Here is a 27,877-nt window from a genome sequence, read left to right on the forward strand (position 1 = left end):
GGTAGCCATTTCAAAGTGGCACTGGTCGTCGACATAACACATTTAACCGATAATTATTTATAGACTATTGAGATAATTGCTTCAGTCTAATGACTTTTACCTCTTACGTTATTGTCTTCAAGGTTCAAAGCTTCAATGATTGTTTACCAGATCCAGGCTGCATCTTTAGGAGTGTGAAGTTGCTATGTGAAGGTTTAGGCTTTTGGGAGCCCCTCCTCTCAACCCCGTGTTGACAGCCCACCTGAGTGCTGCGCATGGCCTGCCCAAGGCAAGACCACAGGCGACGCATCTCTCCTGTGGGCCTCCTTCAGGATCCTCCATACCTCACATAGCCCATTGCAGCACCCCTCTCTCCTTCCCACCGTCTGCTTGTCGAAGGTATAGAGAAGATTTATTTGGGGGTGTCCTCAGGCATCCAGGTTTTCAGATGCCACCCCGTGCCACTGCCACAATGTTTAATGACTATTTTTGGAGTGCAAATCTCAACTATGTGACTTTCCGCTCACTGCACTAATGCACCGTGACTGCTGGGCTTTCTAAGAGAGGTTTGAGGGAGGAAGACGGGGAGGGGGGGTGTACCTTTAGTTAACTGCAAGACACGTATACCAGACTGCCGCTTTACCACCATCCACCCCACTACATTTCTTGCTGTTTTTTCCCCTCTGTCTTTGTGTCTGAGTCTTGACTATCAACATTAATGAGACGTTCTTCAGCTGGCCGGATTCACAAAGGAAAGGTGAGGAAACAATATGGTATTCTGGAAGCTCTCTGTCTTTCTGCCTATTTGAGTCTTTTTGATATAAATGAAACCCGGAGAGCGGGACGGACACTGCATATGAAACAAGCCCCTGTATCGTTTGCCCAGTAGAAATATCAGGAGAGAGCAAAACTCTCTATATAGCGTGTTGTGCATGCACTTTGCTAATGCGAGGTTCGAGAGTTGCTGGAATTGCAGTAATAGTTCAATTCATAATTAATAGTATCTGATTTGCCTGATTGCATTTTAGCAGTAAGGGATTTACTATATCTGCAAAGACATAAAAAAAAAAGTGAAGTATTTATGATCCTTGATAGAACTATTAACGGCAAATAGCCATCTCCTTGAATATTGATTATTGCTAATTAAAAATTCATTTTGATAAGGAAGTCGAGTCGACAGTCTCTCAACCTCCTCAATATTTCCGCCTGCTTAAAGTTGTCTCTGCTTGCGGTTTGGGCTATCAAATGCAGAGGAAAGCTTAACAAGGTACTCATTAGTTGTCATTAAGATGCGCACCAAAGGCAAAGGACATTGTGTTAAAGAAGGGCAACTGTTGAATTTTTTTCAAAGGTTGTGAGAGCCAGAGAAAAAGGTAACCGAAATGTACTGTTGTTTCTCCCAGATTATCCTAGGTCATGTACAATTTAAAATCTATTGACAGGAGCATACTGTTGATTGACCCTGAACATTTTGACAAAAACAAACAAACAAATGAATAACATGTTTACAGTAATACTTAATATGGATGCCTAGCGGGCAAGTGTGCAGCACTGCAAATAAATAAAATATGCAACTATAATACTGTTTTGAAAGTAACCAAAGCACTTTAGCACATTACACATGTTAGCATTAGACTGGTGTGAAAGAATTGCTTACCGACCATGCCTGTGCAAAGCTTTATCAAATATTTACACTAAACCCAAAAACTAAACCCTGTTACTTTGCTTCATTTAGTATATGTGGACCCATGAATATGCAAATTAGCCCCATCTCCACTCACTCACACCAGCTCAGGGATCCACTCACTTAACTTTACTGTAGTAAACGCTGCACAATGGCAAGTGGAAATACTGGTAAACGGTAAACTGATTCAGAAGAAGTAGAAGAGTGAATTATTCAGGCTTGTCTACAAGTCGATGTATCAGAATGGTAATGCTTTTTATGTATCGCTCTCTCCAACGTCGGACACATAATGGTAATGAATATGATTAGCAGCCTTTTGCTTGACTACGTTATCAAACAGCTAATAATGTGGTGCTAATGTTACAAACCATGTTCCCGTTCGCCATCACAGAGTCAGACAGCCTTTTAACAATCAGCATCAGCAACTTAAAACGTCAGTGGGGAAAGGCATAATATAGTTCATCATAATATACATCATATACACAGAGGCGGCGCCAGGGGGGGTCTTGGGGGGTCTCAAGACCCTCCCAAAAAATGCTTTGACCCCCCATTTGACCCCCCACCCCCTTCCTGATTAAAAAAAATATATATCCGGGATAAATATTTAAAAATGTTTATCTTCAAACTACGCAGAACAATAATAATTAATAATTTATTCGACATACAAAATATATAAACATAAGAATCACGTTCCCTCTAAGCTGCGCGCGTGCGCGGTCGTGCACTTCTGATGCCGCGGCCGCGCAGAAAAGAATAATATGCCACGCGGAGGACTGACGCGAAATGTGTGGGGAAATCCATTTGATTGAATGTGAGAAATAATTGCAGTGCTCAAACTGGTGAGTGCAGTTAACATGTTTCAAAGAAAGAGAATGATGTGAGCGCGTGTGATTGGCAGTGAGTCGTGTGTGCGGACCAAATATCTCAATACGAGAGGCGACGAGAAACGCAAAGACATTTGAAATAAAATCACAATATCATGTTTTAAAGAAGAGTGGTTTGATTAAAGTGGTGGAAATAACGGATGATGGACACAGAATGGTAACAATTACACACCCACCCGCGTGCAAACTCAAAATACATCATTAGTTTACATAGATTTAAATAGTTTCAGGCATGGTTAGATTAGGCTACTATAAAAGAGTTCACATATTGACTTTTCTTGAAAATATTTAGCTATTAGATCTAGCTATTTACAGTAAATGCTTCAGTTTGTTTTCATATTATAATAATATAATATGAAAACAAATTGAAGCATTTAAACTATCACTTCAAATACTTCAATTCATTTTTTTATATTATATTATATTGGGCATATATTTTATTATATTATAAGCCTAAATAAAGAATCTCACAAGGGTATTGTTTAGGGCTCACTGCCATTAAAAAGTTTGAAACCCCCTGCTAAAGAAAATATAGGCTAGGAAATTCATAAGCTATAAACAATCATTTAACTTTGATGGTTTAATGCTGCCTGTACAATTAATTGACTGTACAAAAACACTTTATGGATTTCCTAAACCATCTCAGTGTAACAGCTTAATTTTCTTTTATAATATATTATATTATTGTAAAGAATTGAACTGTCCTGCAGAAGATTTTGTAAATAATTTTTCATAGGAATTCTTAGTATAGACTGGAAACAGAGGACACCGAGGAATTGGAGGATGAGGAGGATACTATTTTGTAAATATGTTTTCTGTCATGGGTGTGGCTATGGCAATTAAAGTTTGAGCATATTGTTTGCAAACTGCAATTGATTAATTAATTAAAAACAAAAAACCGTCGGTGTGTGAATGGGTGAATGTGAGGCAATATGTAAAGCGCTTTGGTGGCCATTGGGTCTGTGAAAGCGCTATATAAATGCAGTCAATTTACCATTTACCATTTGTTAAGTAGCAGCAATATGCAGTTATTAGCCGTGTCCACTGTATTTTTTGTTGGTTTTCATGAGACCCCCCTTGAAATGACCAGGACCCCCCATTGCCCCCCCAATCAAAATTGTCTGGAGCCGCCACTGCATATACATAATTCACCTGCTATGTTGCTAAATGTACACAATTTTTCATATCAACAGAAACTTGTTGTCATTTGTAAAAATTATATCATCATTTTTATACTTTTATTGCACTACTGTCAAACTTAATGTCAATCTCTAAATTTATTCTTAGTTTCCATGCCATTCCAGTCCTGTGGGACTTACTTTCTTCTTTGGAACAGAAACAAAATTTTTGGAAGAATGTTTAAACTGTTTTTATCCATACAATGAAAGTCAGTGGAGTCCAAAACATCAGAAAAAATACTAAATTTTCATTTTTGGATCAACTGTCTCTAATAACTTAATCATCCCTAAGATACAATACTGTTGAACTAATATTAAATGATAAAATATGTGTTAGTTGGAGCCGTGGCATAGTCATCTGTGCTGTCGCTGTCAATAAAAGTTGCAAAAGACCAAAAATTTAAATAAGTGCACTAACTTCAAAGTCTTTGAGAAGATGCAGAAGCTGCTGTAAAAATGGTAAACTGGAACAGGGGGAACTTTTCCCCAGAGCTGTGCCCTTTAGCAGACAGAGATTAGTCGCTACTCTCTTCAAGGCTCTGGATAAGTGAACAAGTCAGCAAGCTTTATCACAAGACTGGATTTATCCAACAGTGTTTGAAGTCAAGTTGTTTACACGCAGTTTATATTATAGATTTACTATGTCTGTCATAAAACAGATGTAAGTTGGGTCATTAGAGAAGTTTTTGTTAGATACACCGGTCTCTCTGAATTACAAACCATTTTTCTTTCCACTGGTGATTACCTTTTAAAATGGTCATTTTAAAAGGTAATAATATTTTAAAATAATTTCAAAAACATAAAAAATCTTACTGATACAAACTTGTGAACAGAAGTGTATGTGGAATAGTCCTTGCATTTGCATTAAGCCAACAAAAAGAAGAAGTGTCTTAACGTTGTTATGACATGATCAGTTTCACAGAGAGACAAACACTTTATCAAAACACAATTTACACAATTTTGCAAAAATAATCTTGTTTTTTTAAATAATAGTTTGGTAACATTTTTATTCTTTTTAGCTGCTTAAAAAGCAGCATGTCTGACAAAATAACAAGTTTTTATTTCAAAAATATATTTTTTTTAACATTGATAACTGACATCTAATCTTTGTCTCTTTTGAAAGCACCGCTGATCAAATCATTTTGGGAGCACAATTTCATATTCTCAGCCTGTGGAAAAGTATGTTTGCCAGAGTTAGAGTACAGTCAATCTGGATGCATGTATTCACTTTTATCAGGGCCTCTTTGTTTGGCTCATTGCTCTCGCTTTCTGTATTAATGAGTGTGTTTTGCTCTGTGCATTTGCTGCTGTTTGGATTTGTTTGTCTCAGTTTGTTAAGGGTTTAAAAGGCTCGAAATAGCTTCCCCCCCCCCCCCAAAAAAAACCCCCAAAACAAATATGGCCAATCGTGCTGCCAACCAGGATACTGTTTTTCCTCATGACTGTTCCAGTTTATGAGAACTTGTTCCCACACCTCAAAGCATTTGCTAAGGCCTGCTAATTGACTGTAACGGTTGACTTGAGAGCCAGCAAGTGTCAACTTGGACAGTGTACATGCAATTACCATGGCTAACACGGCTAACACTGGTCACAACTGGTGTCTTAGCATTTAATGGGTTCTCTCTTTGCAAAATTGTGGCCCGCTCAGTCTTCAACTGAGAGTAAACACACTCAAGAGGTCCTAAAGGAGGCCAGAGACTTGACGCTTCCACGGGGATGCAAGAATAACGTACCGCGGAGTCCCGTGAGGGCCGCTGATGAAATAATAATGTGTTGGGTACAAACATGCAGCTGAAATTTGCACATGAAAATCTGCTGCATGAAAATCTTTGTCTTATATACCGCCTATGACGATTCTGTGAAAAGTTAACATGCAAATAGACCCCCCTTGTCTTCTCTCCTTTGAGAGCAGTAGGCCCATTGTCTGGATTATGTTATTGTTTATTTTGAAAACAATTAAAGTAGTTGATTATACATTTCATAATTTGTCTTTCAGGAGAATTACGCTAATGCTGTCTGTTTGAAGATGCTCCTAAGACGGGATCCCCAGTGAAAGGAAGGTACACACTTTTTGCACTAAAAGGATAGTAGTAAATATCATAGTGTGACTAATTGCAATTCATCTAATCAGGACTTCTGTGCATGTCAGTGTTTATATTTCATTAAAACCATTTCATGCTGATTTTCTTGCAGGATTTTAAGTGCAGTTGCAGAAAAAGGCACTGTGTTTCCCTGTACTGATCTCAGCCCAATGATTTAGCATGACCCTAAACTATAAATACTCTCATTATATTTACTCACCCTCATGTTGTTCTAAATGACCTTCTTTCTTCTGTGGAACACAAAAGAATATATTTTGAAGAATGTTTAAATGATTTCCATACAATGAAAATCAATGGGGTCCAAAACAAATGTATACATTTTTCAAAATATCTTCTTGATCCCCTGAAGAAAGAATGGTATAAAGATTTGGAACGACATGGGATAGTTCAGGTGAGCAGATTGTCTGTGTCTATTGTTGTGACTTAGTTCAAATCAAATTTTTTAAGTACAATCCTGGCAAATTCAAAGGGATCACATACTTTTCCCAGCAACTTTATGCGGCCCCCTGCATTGAGTAATTTCTGCCGAGACATAATGCAGGTTGCAGAGTTTCCTTCGACACTGACTTCAAGTGGAATTAATGTTCCGTTGACATTAGAGAAACCTCGTTCCTGTGTTTGTTCCTCTGTTTTTGACCAATCAGCATCTTCTATTTACACTCAATGCTCTCGTTCAACTTTTTTCTGTTTTTATAATACACTCTCACTCAACACGTGCCACTCTCTTTCCCTCGAATGTCACTGTGCCTTCCCAGTGCATTCTGAGGCCTTTCACAATGAAAGAGGTATGAGAACCAAAGAGCGAGAGAGAGAGACATGCATGTCAGCTTGCGCCCTCAGTCACGGCCGGTTAGTTAAAGCAAATTCCGTTGGCCTCCTGAGAGAGCGCGGGCCAGCCGAGGGTGCCAATCACAGCTGTACCCGGGGCTTTCCTGTGTTCCGTTCGCCGCAAGCTACTTTTTATTAATTTAATAAACATCCCGCAGAGAGCGGTGAGCTTCAGCCACCGACAGCAGCGCTGCTCGGATCCTAATGAGAGGAGCTTACTTTAACCCGACGCTCATAAAGGAGACAACGCCAACAGACGTATCCACACAACCTTTGACACACAGGCTCTTTAACATCTCATATTCCAGAATGATGTGGGCCGTCTTATTTATTTATCTAATACCTCATTTATTACTATTCTGAGATTGGCAGGCACTTTGCAGGGGCTAACGGAGAGCACCTCGCATGGAAAAATAATGGTGATCTTACTTTAAAAGCGGCTTCTTCCGGCCCTGATCGGCTCAGCGTGGACGGTAGCGGCAACGGGAATCATTAAACTCGCCCTCTTCCTCTTAGCTCATGAGTATACACACAGCAACGTGGTAAGAAACACTAACCATTACCATAATGCCTGGATAATGGGGACAAGAGAGTCTAGATGTCAAACACCGGAAAGTGTAAATTCCCCCGTAATATAAATTTCACTTCTTTGCCTTCATTTCTCTCCTTCTCTATGTTCCCTCCTGTTCCCAACCCTCTTTATTCTGTACTGCTACATATATTCATGAATTCATGTTTGTGATGAAAACTTATGCGGATTGAGGGTAAAAAAACAAACATAAAGTGTATTTTGACGAGGATCTGCCTCGTTTCAGTGCCAGAGACTTGCACCAGCTTCAGTCCTCAGGGACGCACCAGGACGGTAGACCCTCATTCCGTATTTCTCTTTCTCTTTTCTCCTACCCCCTCCATACTATGCTCTCTCTCTCTCTCTCCATCCTCTACCTTGGCCCTCCCTTGCCCCCCCCCCCCCCCCTCCCCCCTCCCCCCTCCCCTCCCTCTGTCAAAGTCAGTTACAGACAGAAGATTTCTCCTTCTTAAATAATTCACAGGTTGATTAATAGACTCACAAGGGTATAATTAGACAGGGGAGAGACAGTGGCTAGTGTAACCAGTACAGTGCTTATGGGAATTAGAGAGTGGGATTAATAAGGAAACCGAGAATACTGCGAGTGTTCAGAAAATGTGTTGGTGGTTCAGGTTGGAGAGCTGAGCGGGTTTGGGATGGGGGAGGGCTGTGTGCTGAAGCACTTTCTCCAGGAGCAGAGAGCCAACGTTTGTTTGATGTGGAAATTGGACAGTTTGAATCCGTCTCTTTTAATTTTTCACAAGTTACAGGGACCCCCTTGGTATACCACACTTTTCTAAAGGAAATAAAATTAATTTGCCTTTCCTTTTTTTGTGGCCCCTTTCTGAAATTACTTATCCAGATACCCCCCCCCCCCCCCCCCCCCCCCCCCCCCCCCCCCCTCCCCTTTTCTCCTTTATATTTGCACTCGTAGATCTATAGGAGGAAGTGCAGCTATCATCAGCATATAAACTCAGTGCCGTCGCTTCTAAAATGGGATTGGGCTACTTTTGCATTCTGAAAGGGACTAGTTTTGTTGTGCGAGATTGCTGTTCGTTGCGAAAATCCGCCAGACAGATCTCCGCTTCAAATGTAAACAGCTTCTTATCCCTTCGCCTGCACAGAGCAAATCAGAAATGAAACAAAACGTATCAACGCAGAATCCAAAAACATATTTCAGAGACGTTTCTTTTCACCCTAACAGTGAAGAGAGGAGGAGACTTATGGGACTTCACTTATGATGCTGCATATTATTTTGCTGTCTTACCTCTTGTCTTTTGTTTCTCATTTAAAAGATGCATTTGTGGAATGTATTCTCTGTCCTGTCCCATGTGTGCGTTTTGAATGGAAGACAGCAAAATCCTTAGCGTGGTCTGAATGGGTCCACCAAACAGAGCTGGTTGTATTTATCTGCCTCTTTTCTCTCTCGTTTCTTCCATCTGTCTCCTCCAGATGTTTTCTTCCATTCTCACAATGCATCTGATCTGTCAGTGAAGAAAAGGCAACATGACAGCACTGTTTGCACAAGCTCATCCCGGGCCATTTCATCCTGCGCTGCAAGACATGCATGCAATGAGCCCCCCAGGTGATTCAAATGGAGGATTTGATTCAGTTTGTCTCTGACAATGAGAATAGTTTAATTAAACAGGTAGCTATATAAAAACTTGCAGCCTCAGTACTTGTTGCAAGTTATTTGTGTTGTATAGCTTGCTAAGATATAAGCTAAGCTTTTCAAAAATTAAAGAAGGTAAAAATTAAAGTAGCTATACCTTAAAAAAAAGTAGTTTGCTACACTACAAGCTTGAAGCTACTAACAAGAGCTGCCAAATTGAATTTTATTTTTTATGCAATATTGCAGTATTAGCTATAAATGATTTATCCGAACACTATTATTATATTACACTATTATCCTTCATAATCTTTAATTAAAATATATTTCTCCTCCCTCTGATGATGTGTTTACTGGCACGAGGGCGGGACAAAAACCTGTCGCCGAGCGAAAATCGGGCCTTAAATCGTTCAGTGTGAACTCGGCATTAGTTTAGTAGCGTTGTAGGCTACTAGTAACCAAAAAGGGGGCGCCAGTGTTCCCAGCAGTTTTGGTTTATTTCTCAAGGATAGCATTAAAGCTCTGTACACCTGATAAAGGGGGTGTCAGGAGGCCTCTGACAGCCTCAGAGGCTGCTGAGTTTTTGCGATTTGGTTGCTACGCCGCCAGAACAAGGAGAGCCTATGGCAACTTTGAAGTTTTGACAGACGAAGGTCTCTGAACATCCCTTAATCTTGACTTTCCTCAGACAGTACACACGGCAAGTTCACGCTGTTTGCATTCTGCTTCTTAATGACACAAACAAACATTCACCCACCACACATCATAAGATTTCATCTACCTTAATGCAAGCTCTGGCTGATTTCTTCAGACGCAAAAGCCCCTTTACTCTCTCAGAAACTAGCCGTCTCCAAAGAGCGTACGCACGAGCGTGTGGGAAGACGCGGCTTTCCGCTGGGTGCCGATGAGCTCTCGCGTGTCGTGTGGGGCTTTTTGATCGTACCTGAGTGTTTTTGTTAGCATGCTGCAGGAAACTGCCTGGTGTGATGTGTTGAAAACCAGATCAATAGCTAGCAACTGTAAACGGATGGGCTCTGTCAGAACGGATTGTCCTGACAAGAGACAGACTGTACGCTTAACACGCCGTCATCAATCGAACTTCATTTGTCCCCCAAAACAGAAGTAGAAATAAAAGGGGGAAAGCAGTAAGGAGTATTTTGTCCATGAACAAAAATTCATTTTACATTGCTTACAATTTATAATAATAACCTATAGCCTACATATAGGGTATAGGCCTTTACACACAAATGGTGGGAGTGTAACTCATCCAACCATACTTTCTTTTTCTTACTTTCCTTTGAACACAAAATAAGGATGTGTTTAATACTTGTTATGTCCGTACAATGAAAGTCTTTTAAAATATATTTTTCTGTTTGTGTTCCACAGAAGAAATGAAGTTGTTATGGAATGACATGAAGGTGAGTAAATGATAACAGAAGAGAGTATTTAGACAGTAGAAAATATTTCGTGTTTTTTATAACAGGATGACAATCTGATATTTTTTATTTATTAATCATTTTATTCAGCAAGGGCACTTTACATTTATCAAAGACAATAAGGACATTTATAATATCACAAAAGATTTTTATTTAAAATAAATGCTGCTGTTTTGAACTTTCTTTCCATCAAAGAATCCTGAAAAAGGTATTGTAAATATTAAACAGACCAACTTAACTTTGATAATAATAAATTTTTCTTGAGCACCAAAATCAGCATTTTAGAATGATTTCTGAAGGATCATGTTTACAGGATTACTGTACAGGAGTAATGATGCTGAATATACAGCTTTGCCATCATAATAATACATTAAATTTTAAAATATGTTAAAATAGAAAACAGTTGTTTTATTTTTTAATAATATCATACAATATTACTGTTTTTACTGTATTGTAGATCAAAGAAATGCAGATAGATAGATAGATAGATAGATAGATAGATAGATAGATAGATAGATAGATAGATAGATTACTGATTGATTGATTAAATTATTGATTGACCAATCAGATTCCACTTTCATTTAAAGGCATAGATATAGAAGACATTTTGTTCCACTGAAGAAAGTCAGTCAAACAGGTTTGGAGCGACATGAAGGTGAGTAAATGATGACAGTTTTTCATTTTTGGGTGAACTTTCACTTCCATACATACACATCACAGGTTGTATACTTATGGACCAATAGCGTTACCAACTTGACACCTGTTTGAGTTGTTGCCTGGCTCATTTTAGTAACTTCTATAGTCTTTTAGACGATCATGTGTTGTTTTGTTCTAGTCATACTTCCTATCTCTCCCACCTTCTGTTCTCCATCTCCCTCTCCCTTTTCTTGTTTGTGGCAATTGGAGGGCCAAATGGAAAGGACGGATTGTCTGGCGTAGTAAGTAAAGTGGAGTGTAGTGGCACAGTGCAGGTGGGCAGGAGAGGGCACAGAGGTTAATTACTCTATTACTGGGTGGCTCAGGCAGGAGCTGTTTAAACAGGACCCAGTCAGCGGGGGATTAGTCCTCATTACTCCAGCTAAAGCTATGCCGCGGACCCTTCCCCCGGCCCCGCACTGCCTCTGGTTTAGACGTGCCAGAGAATATTCATACTTACCCCGGGGGAGAAAGAGAGAGAGAGTTAGGGAGGCTTGAAAGGGCTGACACAAACATGGAGAGTGGATGAAAGGCAAAAGGAAGGAGAGTTTGAAAGCAGGAAGTGGAAAGAATCAAAGGAAGATTGAGCAAGAGAGAGAGAGAGTGAAGGCAGAGCATCACGATTGTAAATCTTGGCTTAACTTCTCCAGATCAGTGGCATCAATCACCTGAGCTGAGCATTGCAACAATTATCCTTCCAATACCCACACGGGCAGATTAACATCTCCACTCCGATTACACCCTGACCTGCTCCCTCTCCCGCTCAAGGGTGTCTGATGGCATGGGCTGATAATGTTGTTCCTCTACCTGAAGAACGTTGTGTGAACTGAAATGGGGTCGAGATTGTGTGCGTGAACTGGACTTGTTGGTCAGTGCGTCAGTGAACTGGGTTTGTGGGTCTTTGGATCAAGCTGGATTGTTAATTAAGCTGGTTTTTCTGATAGCAAGAGGTCTCGGTTGTTTTTTTGGTCACTGTTAAGAAGTTGTGTTTTTTGTGGCATTTGTAAAATAGGAAGAAACCTTCCACTGTATCCATGCTTTTGCACAAACCATCAGCTAAATGTGAACACTACGTCCCCTTCAGCTATGCTGGGACTCACCTTACATGTGCAGTATAGCTCACGTGCATTTGTACATACACACCGGCCCATATACAGTTGCGTGGCTTTGTGTTACCAAAATGACCCTGGTACCCTGAAGGCAACACTACAGTGCTGTTATACAGCATTAATAGTATACATACTGACTGAGTGAGCAGTGCACGTGTGTAAGGCACATTTGAACTACACAGGTTTAAGTCAGCCTGGATTTCCCAATTTCCCAATACCATTCATCATTTCACTTCTCTGTATCCATCAACTTCCTTGTTTACACACAACATTTTGGTTCTGGACATAAAACTAGAAATTATTTTCTCTATAGAGATTGTTTTTAATGATAACATATCAACAGATATATTTGTAGGCAATGATACATGGTTCTGTAGAAGCTACGAGTTAGTGTATCATATCATATATATATATATATATATATATATAATTTTTTTGTTTCAGCTTGTTGCTTCAGATCAAAATTTGTAATGTTTGTCATTTGTAATATTTCTCTAAGAACTGGTTGATTATTAAACTATTTTTCAAATCCCTATGGAGAAAAAGAATGGGAAAGATGCTTCCGGAAACCATAGCTGCTACAAAGGTGAGTGGTTACTGTTGTGGTCTATTAATATCATAAGTCCTTAAAAAAATCACAAGAAACATGATAAATCTGTCCATGATGCTTCAGATGGCAGGGGCTTAAATAGAGCAACCACACACGTTTGTGTTTAATAAAATTGTAGGAACGTGCGGTTACGCACACACGCTCACAGAGAGATTTCTGGAGAGATTGACAAACATTGGCAATAAAATACAATTAGATATGAGAAGGGGGAAAAAAGCTTAATTTTGAGAGATGCCAGCCCTTCAATATGTGATTTAGCTCAAATCCTGGACAGAGCAACCATTATATAATTGAGGAAAAAATCAATGTAAGCAGCTAGACGTGGCCGCTGTGAGCAGGGTTGCATCCATATTGAAAGTGTACAAGATCGATCGGTGTCTGGGATCAGCTTAGCTTCACTACCCTAATCACACACCGTGCTGGTCGATGCTGGAGCCTGAGCTATTGGCACTCACAGCATATGTTAACATTAGTTTTTCTCTGCCTGTTTAAAAGCCACACCTGAGATCTTGGCCATTTACTGGCAAAAAAACAGGGATTATATTAAAGATTGCCTGAGGTGTGAGTGAGATTCTCTGCCCCGCTGGTTGAGGACGTTTGGGTGGGCATTGGAGGAGAGAAAAGAAACACACAGGATATTTATTTTATCGACGTTCTGCTGTAGAAACAGGAAGATTTAGCGGGGCTCGACTGTTAAAATTCCCACAGAGCTTTTCGCGTGCACACACACGCAGATACAAACACAGGCGGTTTCCATAAGAGGGATGAAAAGCAAAGCAGTCAGTCAATACTTGGGCTGATTTGCACTGGAATAAAACTTAGATAGGAAGTCAGATAAATCTATAGGTTTAATTAGAAAACACTCAAAATTCAAGTACAATGAGATTTTGATGTTGATGTCTCATGAGGTGTTTGTTTCAGTTCAGATCATTGGTGTAGCTTATCATATCCTTTATATTTGGAATTTCAGACACACTAGAAAATTATTTATTTAGAGTCGACAGGAAATTTAAAGAGATCTAAATGTAGGAGTTGATGTTATGCTTTAAAAAAATTGATTGGATTGTAAAAAGCTGCTCTAATTTATTTACTTATTTTTTGAATAACATGCTATGATGAATTATGTACAATAACCTAATGTTCATTAAGAAAGTAAATAGGATCAACTTTGATTTCATTTTCATTTTAAATCTACATTAAACACAATATCCTTAACAGAGTGTCTATTTACACTAAATTTACACAAGTTTTCACTAGGTGTAAATAGCCCACCTTGTTGGCAGAGGCTATTTACACTAACTCTGCCCACTGACGTCTGGTTGGGCCAGGAAAAATTACGGAAGACGCTGGATTGTCAACAGTAGCAATAGGGGTAAGGTGCGTGGTAGAAAGTTTTCACACAAATTTGAATTCGCCTTTTGCCGAACTCGCTCTACTCCCTTTTCCCATCACTTATCAGATCGGAAAGGCATTTATTTTCAATAAAAATTAAGAAAATATTCCAAAAGTGGAAATAAAGTGTCTAACGTGTGTTTAATAATAAAGTGTTTATCAGTTAGGGTTAAGTGTAGGGAGGGCTTTATTGTCCCAAAAAGGCGGCCATTTAATAATTTTAATAAATTTATTTATTAAACTGTTATTATTGCATACCACTTAATGTACAACCACACTGAGGTATAAGTATAAATAGTATCTAACTACTATTTACACTTATTGCAAAGAAAATATTGCTATTTTTACATAATGTAAATAGAATATATCGCCATTTTTTACTTAGTGTAAATAGCAGCTATAGCTATTTTGTACTTAGTTCTTAATAGCATATATCACTAAGAAAATATGCTATTTTCACTTAGTATTAGTATTAGTATTACCATCTGCCTATCATTAAACCTGAATGACCATAATTATCAATTTAATTATTTTAAACATGCAAGTAAAATTTGTGCAGTGACACATCAAATTGTAGAAATTTTGTTAAGTTCCCTATTTGTCAAGTCAAGTCACCTTCATTTATATAGTGCTTTTTACAAAACAGATTGTTTCCAAGCAGCTTTACAGTGATAATAGGAAATTAATCCATCAAAGATTGTTTTGGCTGTACAGCAGCTCTAGAAGAAAGTCATTGTCTAGGTTAAGTAAGTTTTTAATTGATTCATTTCCATTGTAAAAATCATTATTAACTTACACAACACCGTTTTCAACTGAAAATAGAAAACTTTTAATGCGTTCTGGCTATTCATTTACACGACAACAGCGTTTTGGTGGCCTGAGAATGCAAACTTTAAAGTTGCTTTCAAAGTGCAAGTTTTTGAAAACGAGTTTTGGAAGCGATACCGTTATCATCACCATGTGACCTTCAAAAACGTGAATCTGTGAAAATGGTGACGGCATGCACATGCGTATTACATGTTTAGACTATAGGCATGCGGGTTTGAATGCGTATGTGCGCGGGCGCGTAGTCTTTCTTTACAAAGTGACATTGCCAATTACTTGTCTGGCATGCATAATAGTGTTTTTAGTCGTTTCCGCGGATCCGTGTGAACGGGAATCATTTTGATAGCGTTTTCATCTGTATAGAGGAAAAACATCTGTCGTGGAATTTTTTTTGTTGCGTTTTTGCTTGGCCAGTGGGAAGCCATGCTCTTGAGGGAAATGCATCTTAGAACCATGTCGTCCTGCGGACCCTCAAATCTGCTGTTGTGCATATTAGGAGCATTTTAAGCTTCCGATGGGGAATCATAGCGTGCTTCCATATTAATTGCCCTTTGGAATGGCCCAATTATGCTATTAATGGGCCCCGGTGTGAGAACTAATGGCTGGAGACCTTTTTTGCATAGCATTAGCTTAATTGAGCTGCAGATAGAGGCCTAGTGTGACTAGCAGGTCAAGCTAATGTTACCACTGGTCCAGCAGAAGACCTTTAACTGACAGCTATATTAATTAACAGCTATCCAGTTACACAGGCTTTAAAAGAGATGAATTAGTAACATGTTTGGTGAAGCAGCATATTGGTCTTCAGCCGAGAGGGGAAAAAAGGTCTGTAACACTGGATGGCAAAGTCTTTCTGTACTGTTAAGCTGCTAAAATATGGCGGAAATTGTGGTGTGTTCTTAACTTCTTAGGACCACATGTGGTTGATGATGGATTTTATGTTTTAATGGCCCAAACAGGAATGGTTTGCATAATCTGTGCATGTCAGTAGTGCTATTAGCTCTGAATCTAAATGAACGAGTTTCTTTTTTTTAGATTAAGTCAGCATTTTACAGTAGAAAAGTCCTTCTACTTCTGGAAAGTCCAGCTGCATCAGAAAGTAGGCTGAACGAAGCAGGTCAGGCAGGAAGCTCTTTTGTTATGTAAAGAGCTGCTATTTGATCCTCGCGCAGGCAAAAAAGGAAAAGAAAAGGGAGCCGTTCAGATAAACTTGCCTCATCAGATAATTGAGGATGCCTTCGCTCCAGTTTCTCTCTTTTGCATAAATGTCTGATCAGTTTTCAGAGGCTGATAACGGCACGCCTGTCCTTCTGCGGGCTCTCTGAAGCGCTCCGGCAGGGTGGCTGAGCTAAGAAAACATTTGCAGGACGATCTTTCTGATCTTCATCATGTATAGATAACATATTCCATCGTGCATTTTTTGTTCTGCTCAGTGCTCATGATTTTTAAGCTTTTGATGTATGTGTGGCATATAAACTCCAGTTATGGAAAATGTGTATTTTAATATTTATGTGTAACAGCTAAAGATTGTTTAGAAGTAATAAGTTCCGTGAACTTCATGTTTATTGAATCAACAGCGGGTGACTCGGTTGGCTAAGCACTATAGGTAAACAACAGTATTTTTATCTTTCTTATTATATCTGTTTTGTTTTATTCTAGTTTTCCAATAGACTTATCTAAAACGTAAAACAAGTTTGCATTAGATATTAATAAAAACCTGTTCAAGTTAAGTTCAGTTAAAGTTAATTTCTTGTCCCATTTTTTTGTTTTTCTGGATTAAAAAGAAAATAATAAGACAATTAAGCATAAAAATAAACTTAATTTGAGATTTATTCTCTGAAAAAAGATAATCTTACACAATTTTGCTTCTCAAGTGAATTCAGCATGTTATAAAGATGTTTCAAACATTTTGCTGGAAAACAAGACAACAACACTGATTAAACTTTTTTTTTTTTTGAGACTTCAAGCAAATGCACTTGTCTTGGCTACAAAGCAAACTGCTGCTCCTAAGTTTGCTGTAATTATAGTACACCAGACGGTTCTTCTGCTTGCATTCATCTTTCTGGTGGTGCTCTCGTTCGTTCACTCTTCTAATATTCATCTGTCAGTTGTAGTCGGAACCCTTCCCTTCGCTTCCCTCCTCCCTCTTCCACCTCTTCCTGGTGCCAGTCTTTAACTACTCTCCACGTTGGCCACTGCTCTGCTTGTTACAGGCCCAACACGAGTGCAAACAATCAAAGTCTTTGGGAACACTGAAATATGCATGGCTATCCATGACAGACAGATAAAGCAGGGCAATTAGCCACGTAATCCTAGAGTGGCGCAAGGACTCGTCAGCCTCAGCTGTCCTCCCTCCCTCTCTCCGGATCTCTTTCCTCGCGCTACTCTCTTGCTCTCTATTAGTTAAATGTACTTTGTGTGTCGGCTCCCCATCAAATCAAGTAACACTTCCTCTAATTGGCTTATAAATTATACAGCTGAGGCAGCATTATAATTTCATCAGTGGTAAACATTGCAGGGGCAGTCGGTAAAGAATCTATCCCTCATTAATTTCTTAATTTGGGTAGATGGAACGGAGAGGAAAGAGAGAGAGAGAGAGAGAGAGAGACAAGTTGGGGATGAGTGAGAGAACCAGAACGACAGAGAGGGGAGGATCGGATGAACGAAAGAAACTCGCATCACCTCGGGGATGAAGGGGTGGTTGGTTAAAAAAACCAGGAGGATGTTGCCGGCGCTTTTGTTAATAAATGTCAGATATATACGATCCAAAGGTTTTGCCGGTCGCTCTTCCTGTGAATTCCAGGCAGTGGCTCCCTTCCCATGACTTTTCTCACTCACGCATCGTTTTCCCCATTTTCTCCCTTTGTGTTCTTTTTTTACACTGACTTTATGAATATTTCATAGCAAAGGTCATAAATATTCATTCCAATAGCTTTGCATAGTAGTTATTACCGGTATTTCTTTTTAAAAAACAAAAATACTCATTATAAATTCTTCATACTCTTTCCCTGAAATAATTACAAGTGCCGATATACCGAAACGCACACACTCACTCCCTCGCAGCGAGTGCTTTGTACCATTGCTTGAAGTGGAGACAAATGAATTTACAGTTCACTCACAAGTTATTTCTTCGAGCTGCTGCTGTGCTTCTTTAGAGACACACCACTGAGTTATGCATTTTATTCTCAAGAATAGTTATTAACTTTTAGCATATTATCATATTTAAGGCCTTTTTACGATGCTAAAATCGCATCTAAAGGGCTGTTAATCCTCTACCTGCAGGTCGCTTGAAAATGCAGGTAATTTATGCGGAAACTGTCCTAATGACATATGCTTGGAGTTGGAGTTGAATGCATCCGTGTGAGTTTGTATCCTGGCTGGGTCCCATCTGTCTCCGCTCCTCTCATGCTGTAGATTTGGACTGGCTGCTTCCACCTCCTGTCAGATTAAACACGAAAACATATGAATGACTGACTGCTAACCGCTTGCATTGTCATGTCACGTTAAGTCTCGAGTTCCTGCCATTTTGATTGCTCATTTCGACCATTTCTGGGACTTCTGTGCAGGGCAGGTTAATCTTGACATTGTCTGATCTTTGGGAGACGTACAGTATTTTTAAGCAGTCTTCAAAATGAGGGCTTCCTTGTGTCTCTGTGGTGAAAGCCAACATGAAAGGATTCGGAAAGAGTGGGAGAATCTTCAGAGGGGAAGTGAGCCGCCGAAATGGTGTGAAATGCAAACGCCCAATGGCTGTTCTTTCATGGCTTTTATTCAATAAAACAGAGCTCTTTTTATGTAAGCCTTTTGAGTCTGACATATAACACCCACACTCAGACAGGATCAGATGTGGCTTTGCCACTGGATGATGATTATTAGACATTTATAATTTGATCATTTTTTGAATGATCATTGGATTTAACAGAACAACCTATATTAGTTTCAGTGTAAAGCTGTGCACGTGCCAAAACATTTTCTGCTGTGCTGTTATTGTCCGTTTTCATTTCACTTTTTTAAAGTTGCTAATGTAAAATTCTGAAGATTTAAGAGGACTTTTTTTCTTGGGTATTTGTAAATCTGTTTAACAATCTGGCAACTTTCATCCTCCTATACATCACATTACACACAGGAACATAAATATATAGGGACATTAATATATAGACACACACTCCCCTGGCACTTCCGCTTATCCGTGGTTGTGTGTTCAGTGTGTAGCGAATGACTTTAATTAATGTTGCAGTAAAGCAGAGCTCTGGTCGCAGCCTTCGTGAGGTTTTGCATTAGTTCCACCTGAGCTGCTCCACACCGCAGAACAAGCAGAAAGACTGACTATTGACATCTCACACTCTCTCATACGCTCATATCAGCCAGTCACGGGTCACTGACTCCATCCCAGCGGGTCCATGTACCCGTTAAAGGGCCGTGTTAACAGCCTGATTTCAGAGTCTGCAGGAAAAACCAGGGGTCCCTAGACAGCCCCCAGACAGACTTAATTACTGATGAATTACTGAAGTCTGAGGGAACACTTCTACAAAGCATACTTGAGACGAAATATATTCAGATGGGAAAATTGATGTATATACACTACGGAGGTGAAGCCACATCAGAAAATCTACTGCTTTAGAAGCTATTTTCTTTTCCCCCAGTATGACTCATAATCACACATACATATACATGTACGTATATGCATATTTTCATGCAGATTATATTGTGAAACTTATTTTTGGTGTCAGAAAACATTGCTAAGAGGAATACAAATGAACACAAATTATTTTTGGGCCTATAGTCAGACCTATATATACATTATTTTAAACATTTAACCCCGTTTTTCATAAATTATGTTCTAATGGTCTATTTTTGCTTTGCCTTTTTTTGGGAGAAAAAATTTAAGTAATTCAGCATGCATTTATTCACTTGTAACTCATACAAACTCAATCTGAGTGATTTTCACGTTTGTTACTAAAACCATAAAGTGTAAAAAATTAAAATAAAAAAATGGATAAATATAGATCACAATAGTTATTTATGCATAATTGCAAATATATTATTTTCTAAATAAATATAAGTGATGTATAAAAAGGTCAGAATGAAAAAATACATTAGTGCAATTATATTGTGGTACAGTGTTGTTATGAAACATTCACACTTATAGATAGTTGAACAGATAACATCTAATTATCAGATATGCTGAAAAATGTAGAAAAAACTCAAATGTATTTCAAAAGTTTATTTATAGATATGTACACATGAAAGAGAAACAAGGAAAAATCTAGTTCATTATAACCATGTACACGAAGAGCTCTGGAATACTGTACATTAAATACAGAGTGACTTTTGTAACAAATCAAATTTACACATACTTTTTGGTTGTAAAACCAAGAATAACTTCAAGCGCAAAAAGGTCCATAAATAAAACTGAAAAAATTGTAGCACAAAAAGAAAAGCTTCAGTGCAAGAGCGAATGACTTTTAGCGTTTTGTTTGGGCTCAACAAATTAGGCGTTTAACGAAAGGTGATGTATATCAAAATATGTTAACAAACAAAAGGAAATGAGATTAAATAATATAAAAAATCTGTCTGTTATCTGTTTAAAGCACAAAGCCACGAACACAGAAGTTATGAATATTTCATACAGAGAAAAGAACGAAACCTCCTTTTGAAGTCTTGACAGAGCACACACAAAGAGGAAAGAGGAGGGGGCCGTAATTATTGTCGAAATGTTTTTTGACAGATCGTTATATTAAAGAAGTAGGAGGTTCTGCCAAACAGAGCTAACCTCTTCAACAGGAGAAGTCTCCACCTATCAACAAAGCTAGCACTCAAACCAAAAGGCCAAGATCCATTTGACAATCTAATATCCAGGAAAGAAAATACACGGCGGGGGGATTGGAATTTCAATCACGTTTGCAGTTATAATCTAATCTGTGACATTTAGCACCTGCGACTATTAATATGCAATATGCGCTGTATATTATGTGTACAATTGAAATCCAAATATCTTTTCATTTTCCAAGTACATCATTTAAAAACAGCTTTCAAATTCATGTTATTAGATGCTTATCGCAATATGTCAGTGAACAAATTTGCCGTGACATGCAGCAGACGGCATTTGAGGTTCTGAGCACTGCCTTTGTGTTCTAGTCGCTCTTTGATTAATACATAATGCACGTTATTACCTCATAATCAAACACCCCTTACATGTTGCATTACCAATTGTAATTATATGGCAACATTTCAGAACGCATCGTAATGAAGGAGCCCCTCTCTATGAATAATAAAACCTAGAACAACTAAATAAACACTCTGATTACTTTACTTTTAAGGCCTCTGACAGTACTGAATGCTTTCAGTGATACCGAATGAGAGATGGGGAGTGGAATTGTGTGTAATTATCCGGCCATCTTTATCTCGGGATACCATCCGAAACCTAAGACAGGGCTGCCGACTAGCCCTGAGGCGAGCTATCATCTTCAGTGACACTAGAGAGATCGCAGGGCAAGGCGACAAGATGTACTGTTGATAAGAACGGACATGGCGGAGAGCATTTTGAGGGTCCAACTAGCCCAAGTCCATCTTTGATCACCATTGACCCCTATATGTTAGCAACATGGGACGTTGCACGGCCTGGATGGGTCTTCCCTGCGACCCACAAAAAAAAAGGGGCTAACTTTATTTAACAATATGCACTCAAGCTCGCTATCTTAATTAAAATGGGTATCACATATGCGGCTGGGATCCATTCCTCATTACTGTTGTATCTCATTAGAGTTCGGCCCTTTGGAGGGGCTGGATCAGTTTTGAAACAGTTTTCTCTCTGTCTCCCTGTTTTTCATTTCCTTGCACAGTCGTCTTCTCTTCCTTCAGGCCAAGGAAAAGTCATTATTTGGAGATGGTGTTTGCGGATACATAGAAATGTTCCCAAAGCCAATTAGGAAATGGATTTATTTAAACCAATTAAAATCAGAAGAGCCACAAGAAGAGCATGCATTTTTAATGCCAAAGTAGGATGTCAATGCAGCATAATATTAACAAATTAAAAATATGCAGCAAATATATACAATAGAATAATTTATTAACACACATAGTCACAGTTTTCATGAAAATGAAAAATTACACATCTCTTTTTAGCTAAAGCTTGGCTTTAAAATAAAGATCTGTTAATATGAAAATGTCTTATTACAAAATAATTAGTGACTACTTTTTAGACTTTCTCTTTCAAGTAATAAAAGGCATTTTAGTCATTTATGTGGGATGTAGGCCACGAAAGGAATCCAGTACTCAGCAGTTTTTTTTTTTTTTTTTTTATCTTTAGCCTCACTGCTTTAGTAGAGAGGGGAGTCACAAAAGATGCAGGGACCTTGGAGTATTTTCTTGATCCAGTCTGAATCTGAAAAGGCGAGAAGTTTTCTCTTATTATGCATTATCATTTACATGTACGCCAAATTAAGGTGGTTTTCTACATAATTGCCTGTCTATATTCTCCATGTTCTGCAATTTGATGCATTTGGAAAACGTTATAATGCAACAGGATTGTCAACTTGTCAAGCTAGCAAAATGTCAGTAATAGACATAAATAACAATGGAAAAAAACAACATTCATTTAAAAAAGTTTAAAATATTGACAATGCATTAAAGTATTTCTAAACGGAGTAAACGTTTTTCCCAAGTAATTACTCAAGTAAAAAGTAATAGATTTTTTTCTTAATATTGTTATCTGATCAGTATTAAACTACAAGGCCAAGTGCATAAATCCAATATTTTGACACATTTTTGTCTAGCCTTTTTACTAGTGTTGGGCTACAATTAATCGCATCCAAAATAAAAGTTTGTGTTTACATAATATGTGTGTGTACTGTTTATAATTATTTTGTATATATACACACATATGCACGTATATATTTAAGAAAAATTAGCTTTTTATATATAAAATATTTATATGTAATGCATATGTGTGTATTTATATATACAAAATAATTATACACAGTAGAGTAGAGTTGGTACATTGTACAAGTGCAAAAAAAATAAGACATACTATTAACATTTCATTTCGTATCGACTTGGTACCGGAGTACCAGTACATTTGACATCCTAAGCTTGCACTGCTGTGGGGCAGCAGAGTTCTTGTTTTGTGTGTGTGCAAGTAAAAGTGTAAGTGTGTGGTGCGATGTGGTTCTGAATGGAGATATGATACAGCATTATGGCTCACCCTCGGGCTCTGCTACTGAGGCAATACTGTCCTGCAATAGACAGCGGCGGTATGTCACACCCTGACAGGCCTGATATGACAGCGCACACCTTAGGGAGGAAGAAGGACAGAAGGAAAGAAAGAAAGAAAGAGGGAAATAGACAGTAAGACACATGAACAGAAACGGTAGGGGAAGGTTTAGATCAGTACTTGGCAGAGATCAGAATGACAGCAATGAAGCAACTATTTCCCTGATAGGCCATTAGGGGCAGTAATCCCCTTTCAGTCATGCCAATGGATGAAATGTCACACAAGGGGCTTGAAAGTGGGTCAAATCTACTCGAAACCTGTTTAACAACTACATACTGTATAGTCCAATTCATACCACTGGTGAAGTTTCCACCCTTTTTATGTCTGTTCATGGCACGTTAATCTAGACCTACAAAGTATTTGTAGTCTTCTAGGCTTGTTTGGGCTTTACATTCTGGTATTCTTAAGGATTAAGAGCAGAATATGAATAATACCTAAAATTACACAAATTATCATAACTTAATCTGTTAATCAAAGTGTGCAATCTGTCGGACTTGAGCCGAGAAGAGTGTCACTTTACCTAGCACTGCAAAATATAGCTTAAAGGAATAGTTTACTCACCCTCAAGTTGTTCTGCTGAACACAAAAGAAGATATTTTGAAGAATGTCGAAAACCAAACAGTTGATGGACCCCATTGACTTCCATAGTATTTTTTTTACCCACTTTGGAAGTCAATGGGGTCCATCAACTGTCTGGTTATAAACATTCTTCAAAATATCTTCCTTTGTGTTCAGCAGAAGAAAGAAATTCATACAGGTTTGAAACAACTTGAGGGTGAGTAAATGATGACAGAATTGTAATTTTTAAGTGAACTATTCCTTTAAGTGTTATGGAACCAGCTGTAAAAAGGATTTTATAATAACATGACATACATATCACAACATATTTATGGTTACATACCTTAGCCATCTGTGCCCATTTTTACACTTTGCCCGTTTGCAGTCCGTAAAAGGCAGAACTTCTTTACAGAGGCTGCAGTGCTCTGGAAATGTCTGTTTGTTCATTTTATTCATGATATGACCTATCAGCACCTGTGAAGGTCACACATCAAATAGGAAAAGAAAATGACATACAGGGTAATATACTTTTATGGTGTCTTTTGAAAAAGCACAGAGTTCATTCATTGCACGAATATTTTTATTTACCAATTAAAACGAGCACAATAACGCCCACATTTTTACACCTTGATCATCCAGTTTCGACCTTAAATGCAAATGCTTCCAAAAATTTGGAATAATTTTGAATAGAATAAATGTTTTCATGTTTTTGAAAGAAGTCTTTTATGCTCACCAGGGCTGAATTTATTTGGTCAAAAATACAGAGATATAGTACAGTACAAAAATACAGTGAAGACTGAAGCAAAGACATTTAAAAATGTATTGAAATTGAAAACTTATTTTAGATTGTAATAATATTTCTCAATATTACTGTTTTTACTGTATGCAGCCTTGGTAAGCACAAGAGACTTCTTTCAAAAACATTTAAAAATCTTAATTGTCCCAAACTTTTGACCGCTTGTGCATAAAGCAACTATATCCGTACCTTAGCCGCACGGTCTTCATTTGCAGGGTCATTTGTGAGGAAGTCACACACACCTTTGGTAGGTATACATGTGTTCTGAGTGACGCAGGTGTGCAGGTATACCTCGCCCAGCACCTTCTTCATGTTCTCACGAATCAGTTGGGACTCCACCTCTTCGATCCTGCTGCCGATTTCCCTCATTTGTTCCTCACTGGACTGCCTTTCGGCATCCCCCTGCCTGAGCTCCTCTAAAGGAGAGATCTCCGCCATCTCGCCTTCATCACCTCCACCTGCATCCTCATCCACAACAAACACTTTACTATCCCTTTGGGTGGGCCGCCACAGGGCCTCCGAAGGGCTTTTCTGCATGGACTTGTCGAGCGCTCTGAGGAGGAAAAGCTTCAAACGCCATAAATAGGTGGACCCTGAGGTTTGGAGCTTTTCGTCTAGATTGTTCTGGAGGACCGAAGGGATGCTTTTGTCCTTCAGTATCCGCCATCGAAGCAAGTCCAGCAAGTCGGTCTTTCTGAAGAGATTGTGCATCTGAGACTCGAGCAGCTCAGCGGCCGCTTCATCTGGAGTCTTAAGGGTGATAAACTGCACCTGGTAGGTGCGATTGACGGGGTGGAGCCCATTGATCATGCCCTCATTCGAGATGAGAGACAAGTAGGCACCGTTTGGACTGACGGATATGCCATGTATCCGTCGACCTGCAACTCCCTCTGGCAGAACAATCTCTTCTTGTTTAAACTCGACAGCAACATCCGTGAAAACAGCCCTGAGCTTCTTTACCTTACCATCTAGTGAGCAGGTGAAAATGGTCCCGTTGTTATGATTGACTGTCATGGATATGATAGAGGTGGAATGAAGACCTGTGACATGGGAGTTGTGAACGTTGAGACCAGCTTTGGAGATGAGCAACAAGCACCAGAATACATAAGGACCTCGTGCAGCAATCACAAGGCTGCAGTTGCATTTCTGGTGCGGATGGAAGAGCGTAATGCATTTGATGTTGTGGACGGGTATCTGGTCCTTATCCTGCCACAAAACCACAGGTTGCCTGAGGGTGAAGTAACCCTTCACTGCCTTGAGGTTGACTGGAAGGATCTTTACAGGTCCAACTGAGCTGCCGACGATGAGTCCGCTCATTTTCCGCCCACTATGCTCATATTCCCACCAGGTGAGCACGCTTGGCGAAGACACTCCAGATTTGATGGTGTTGCAAGACACCACCGAATCCTTTCCCTGCAGGGGCAAGCTGAACTGCCACACCACCACATCTCCATTCTCCATAAGTACAGCCAGAAGCACAGTGCTAACATCTTTACATGCATTATCGGTCTGAACTTGCTGCATATTGCACAGACCAGACCACTCCATGCGCATTGGCGTCTGCATGCTATACCGCCGTTGCAGTTCATCCAAGTCTTTAATGGAGCTCGGGGGTGAGCCGTCGCTCTGAGCAGAGTAGTTCCTGGATTTTAACATTTCCCCATAAAGTTCTGTAAGGTCCATGAGAAGCATCCACTGCAAACGCAAATGACTGCTGTGGATTGTGAGACGATTGTCCAGTGTTAAGAAAGCAAGAAGACAGCGGCCGTATTTGTCGCAGCCTAATGGTGACCAGCTGGTGTACTTCACGCCATGGAGGCGTCCACATTGAGGATGGATGACTCGGTCTGTCATTATCATTTGGCCTACAACTGGATCTTTACTCTTTGCAAAGTTTTCTTTAACAGTCTGCACCTCCTTTTCTGGGCCCACCTGTAACAAAATATAAAGAAGACATTAAAGGAATTGTGAATAACAGATATTTCAACACATAGAAATAAGTTTGAAAACATCATTTTATAGAGTCTTTATAAAGTCATGGAGGGATTACAATCTGTTCATGTGATTAGTAAAAATGGTCACATCATGAAATCAAGTCTCATTTTCATTTATAGGTCAAAACAGTGTGTAAAACACATCAACTCTTTTTAGTACATTTTGGTCACAAATGTTTTTGGTGGGATAATCCAACCAGTAACATTTGTAAACAAACTGGGGTTAATAAAATTTACTGGGATTTGTTGATGTATTTACACAGAATGGTCAACTATGAATGAAAAACGCAGACTGTCTACACGTCGTGTGAACATTTCTACATGTCTGGTATAAAGTCACATGACCAGAGCTGTTTTTGCCTCTCTGAAAGATGATGTCTGTTTCAAAGCTCCATAAAAAGAAGCATTTAAAATACATGTCATAATACAGATTCCACTATCATATTTTAGTACATATAAAATTTAAAAAGTCTATTATTAATTAGGATCGCTAAGATCATAGATCATGATCACTGAACACATAAATATGTCAGGCATAAATATAAACAGGCTTAAAAAAAACACTGATTGATTGATTCACATGATAAAATATGTGATGTTTTAAATATAATGTTACATTCAATTAAAGTAAACGTAAAAATAAAAAAATAAAAATTTCTTGGATTATCACTCCCCACAATTGACTGTGGGGGAAAAATCAATTATGCACCTGAATGTTTGAATATGTTGTTTATTTCCCCAGTTGTTATGAGTAAAATACAGTGTTGCACAACATATTTTGACATAGAAAGGCATGCAGTTTGTGCTGGGAAAATTAGGGATTAAATAGGATTATTCCTCACAGATGATTAACGCTTATTTTGCACATTTTGAGATGTCAAGTCACGTCAAAACATGGTTTAGGCTTGGCAACATGGTTGCAACAGTGCACACGAGTTGGTACCATAAAGCAACGAGAACGCGCGCACCACAGTAGTTACCTTGAGCTCGCAGGCGGTGTCCGGAACGGGGATGTGAGTGCGATGCAGCACCAGATTTTGACTGAGACTGTGTATGTCACACACCAGCTCCACGAGAGACACGCTGTTAGTGCTGGAGGCCGCCAGTCTGTGATCCTCTGCCCACGACAGGGGCTCCAGACCGCTAACTGGACTCAGCAGTTTAATCGCTGGATCGCGCAGCACCACAGGACCCTGTCCAGCCCAAAAATCATTGTCCCGTCCCGACTGGGCTTCAGACGCGGTGTCTGCTTTCTCGGAGTTACTATCTGAGCCTAAAGCCGCCATTTTTCTGTATAAAAATAAAGCCCGTCTCCAGGAAGTTACGGTGCCGGAGGAGGAGGGATTTCACCAGCGCGGCA

General features: G+C 39.1%; 1 protein-coding gene and 1 long non-coding RNA gene across 2 annotated transcripts; one reads left to right on the forward strand and one right to left on the reverse strand.

Moving 5' to 3' along the window:
- The first annotated feature begins 357 nt into the window (after window positions 1-357).
- On the forward strand, window positions 358-22,294 carry LOC130102257 (uncharacterized). The gene is made up of 3 exons (XR_008809169.1): window positions 358-736; window positions 5,722-5,785; window positions 22,207-22,294. It is a non-coding gene; the product is annotated as an uncharacterized LOC130102257 (long non-coding RNA).
- Window positions 22,007-27,877, reverse strand: gtf3c4 (general transcription factor IIIC, polypeptide 4). Its single transcript, XM_056268238.1, has 5 exons — window positions 27,498-27,877; window positions 24,713-26,455; window positions 24,071-24,201; window positions 23,101-23,189; window positions 22,007-22,281 (listed from the first exon to the last, which is right to left on the reverse strand). Exons 1-5 carry the CDS (start codon window positions 27,801-27,803, stop codon window positions 22,217-22,219), a joined length of 2,334 nt encoding a protein of 777 aa, XP_056124213.1. The 5' UTR covers window positions 27,804-27,877; the 3' UTR covers window positions 22,007-22,216.

Source organism: Rhinichthys klamathensis, unplaced genomic scaffold (assembly GCF_029890125.1).
Source record: "Rhinichthys klamathensis goyatoka isolate OS25496 unplaced genomic scaffold, OSU_Roscu_1.1 h1tg000270l_1, whole genome shotgun sequence".
In the NCBI taxonomy this organism is placed as follows: Eukaryota; Metazoa; Chordata; class Actinopteri; order Cypriniformes; family Leuciscidae; genus Rhinichthys; species Rhinichthys klamathensis.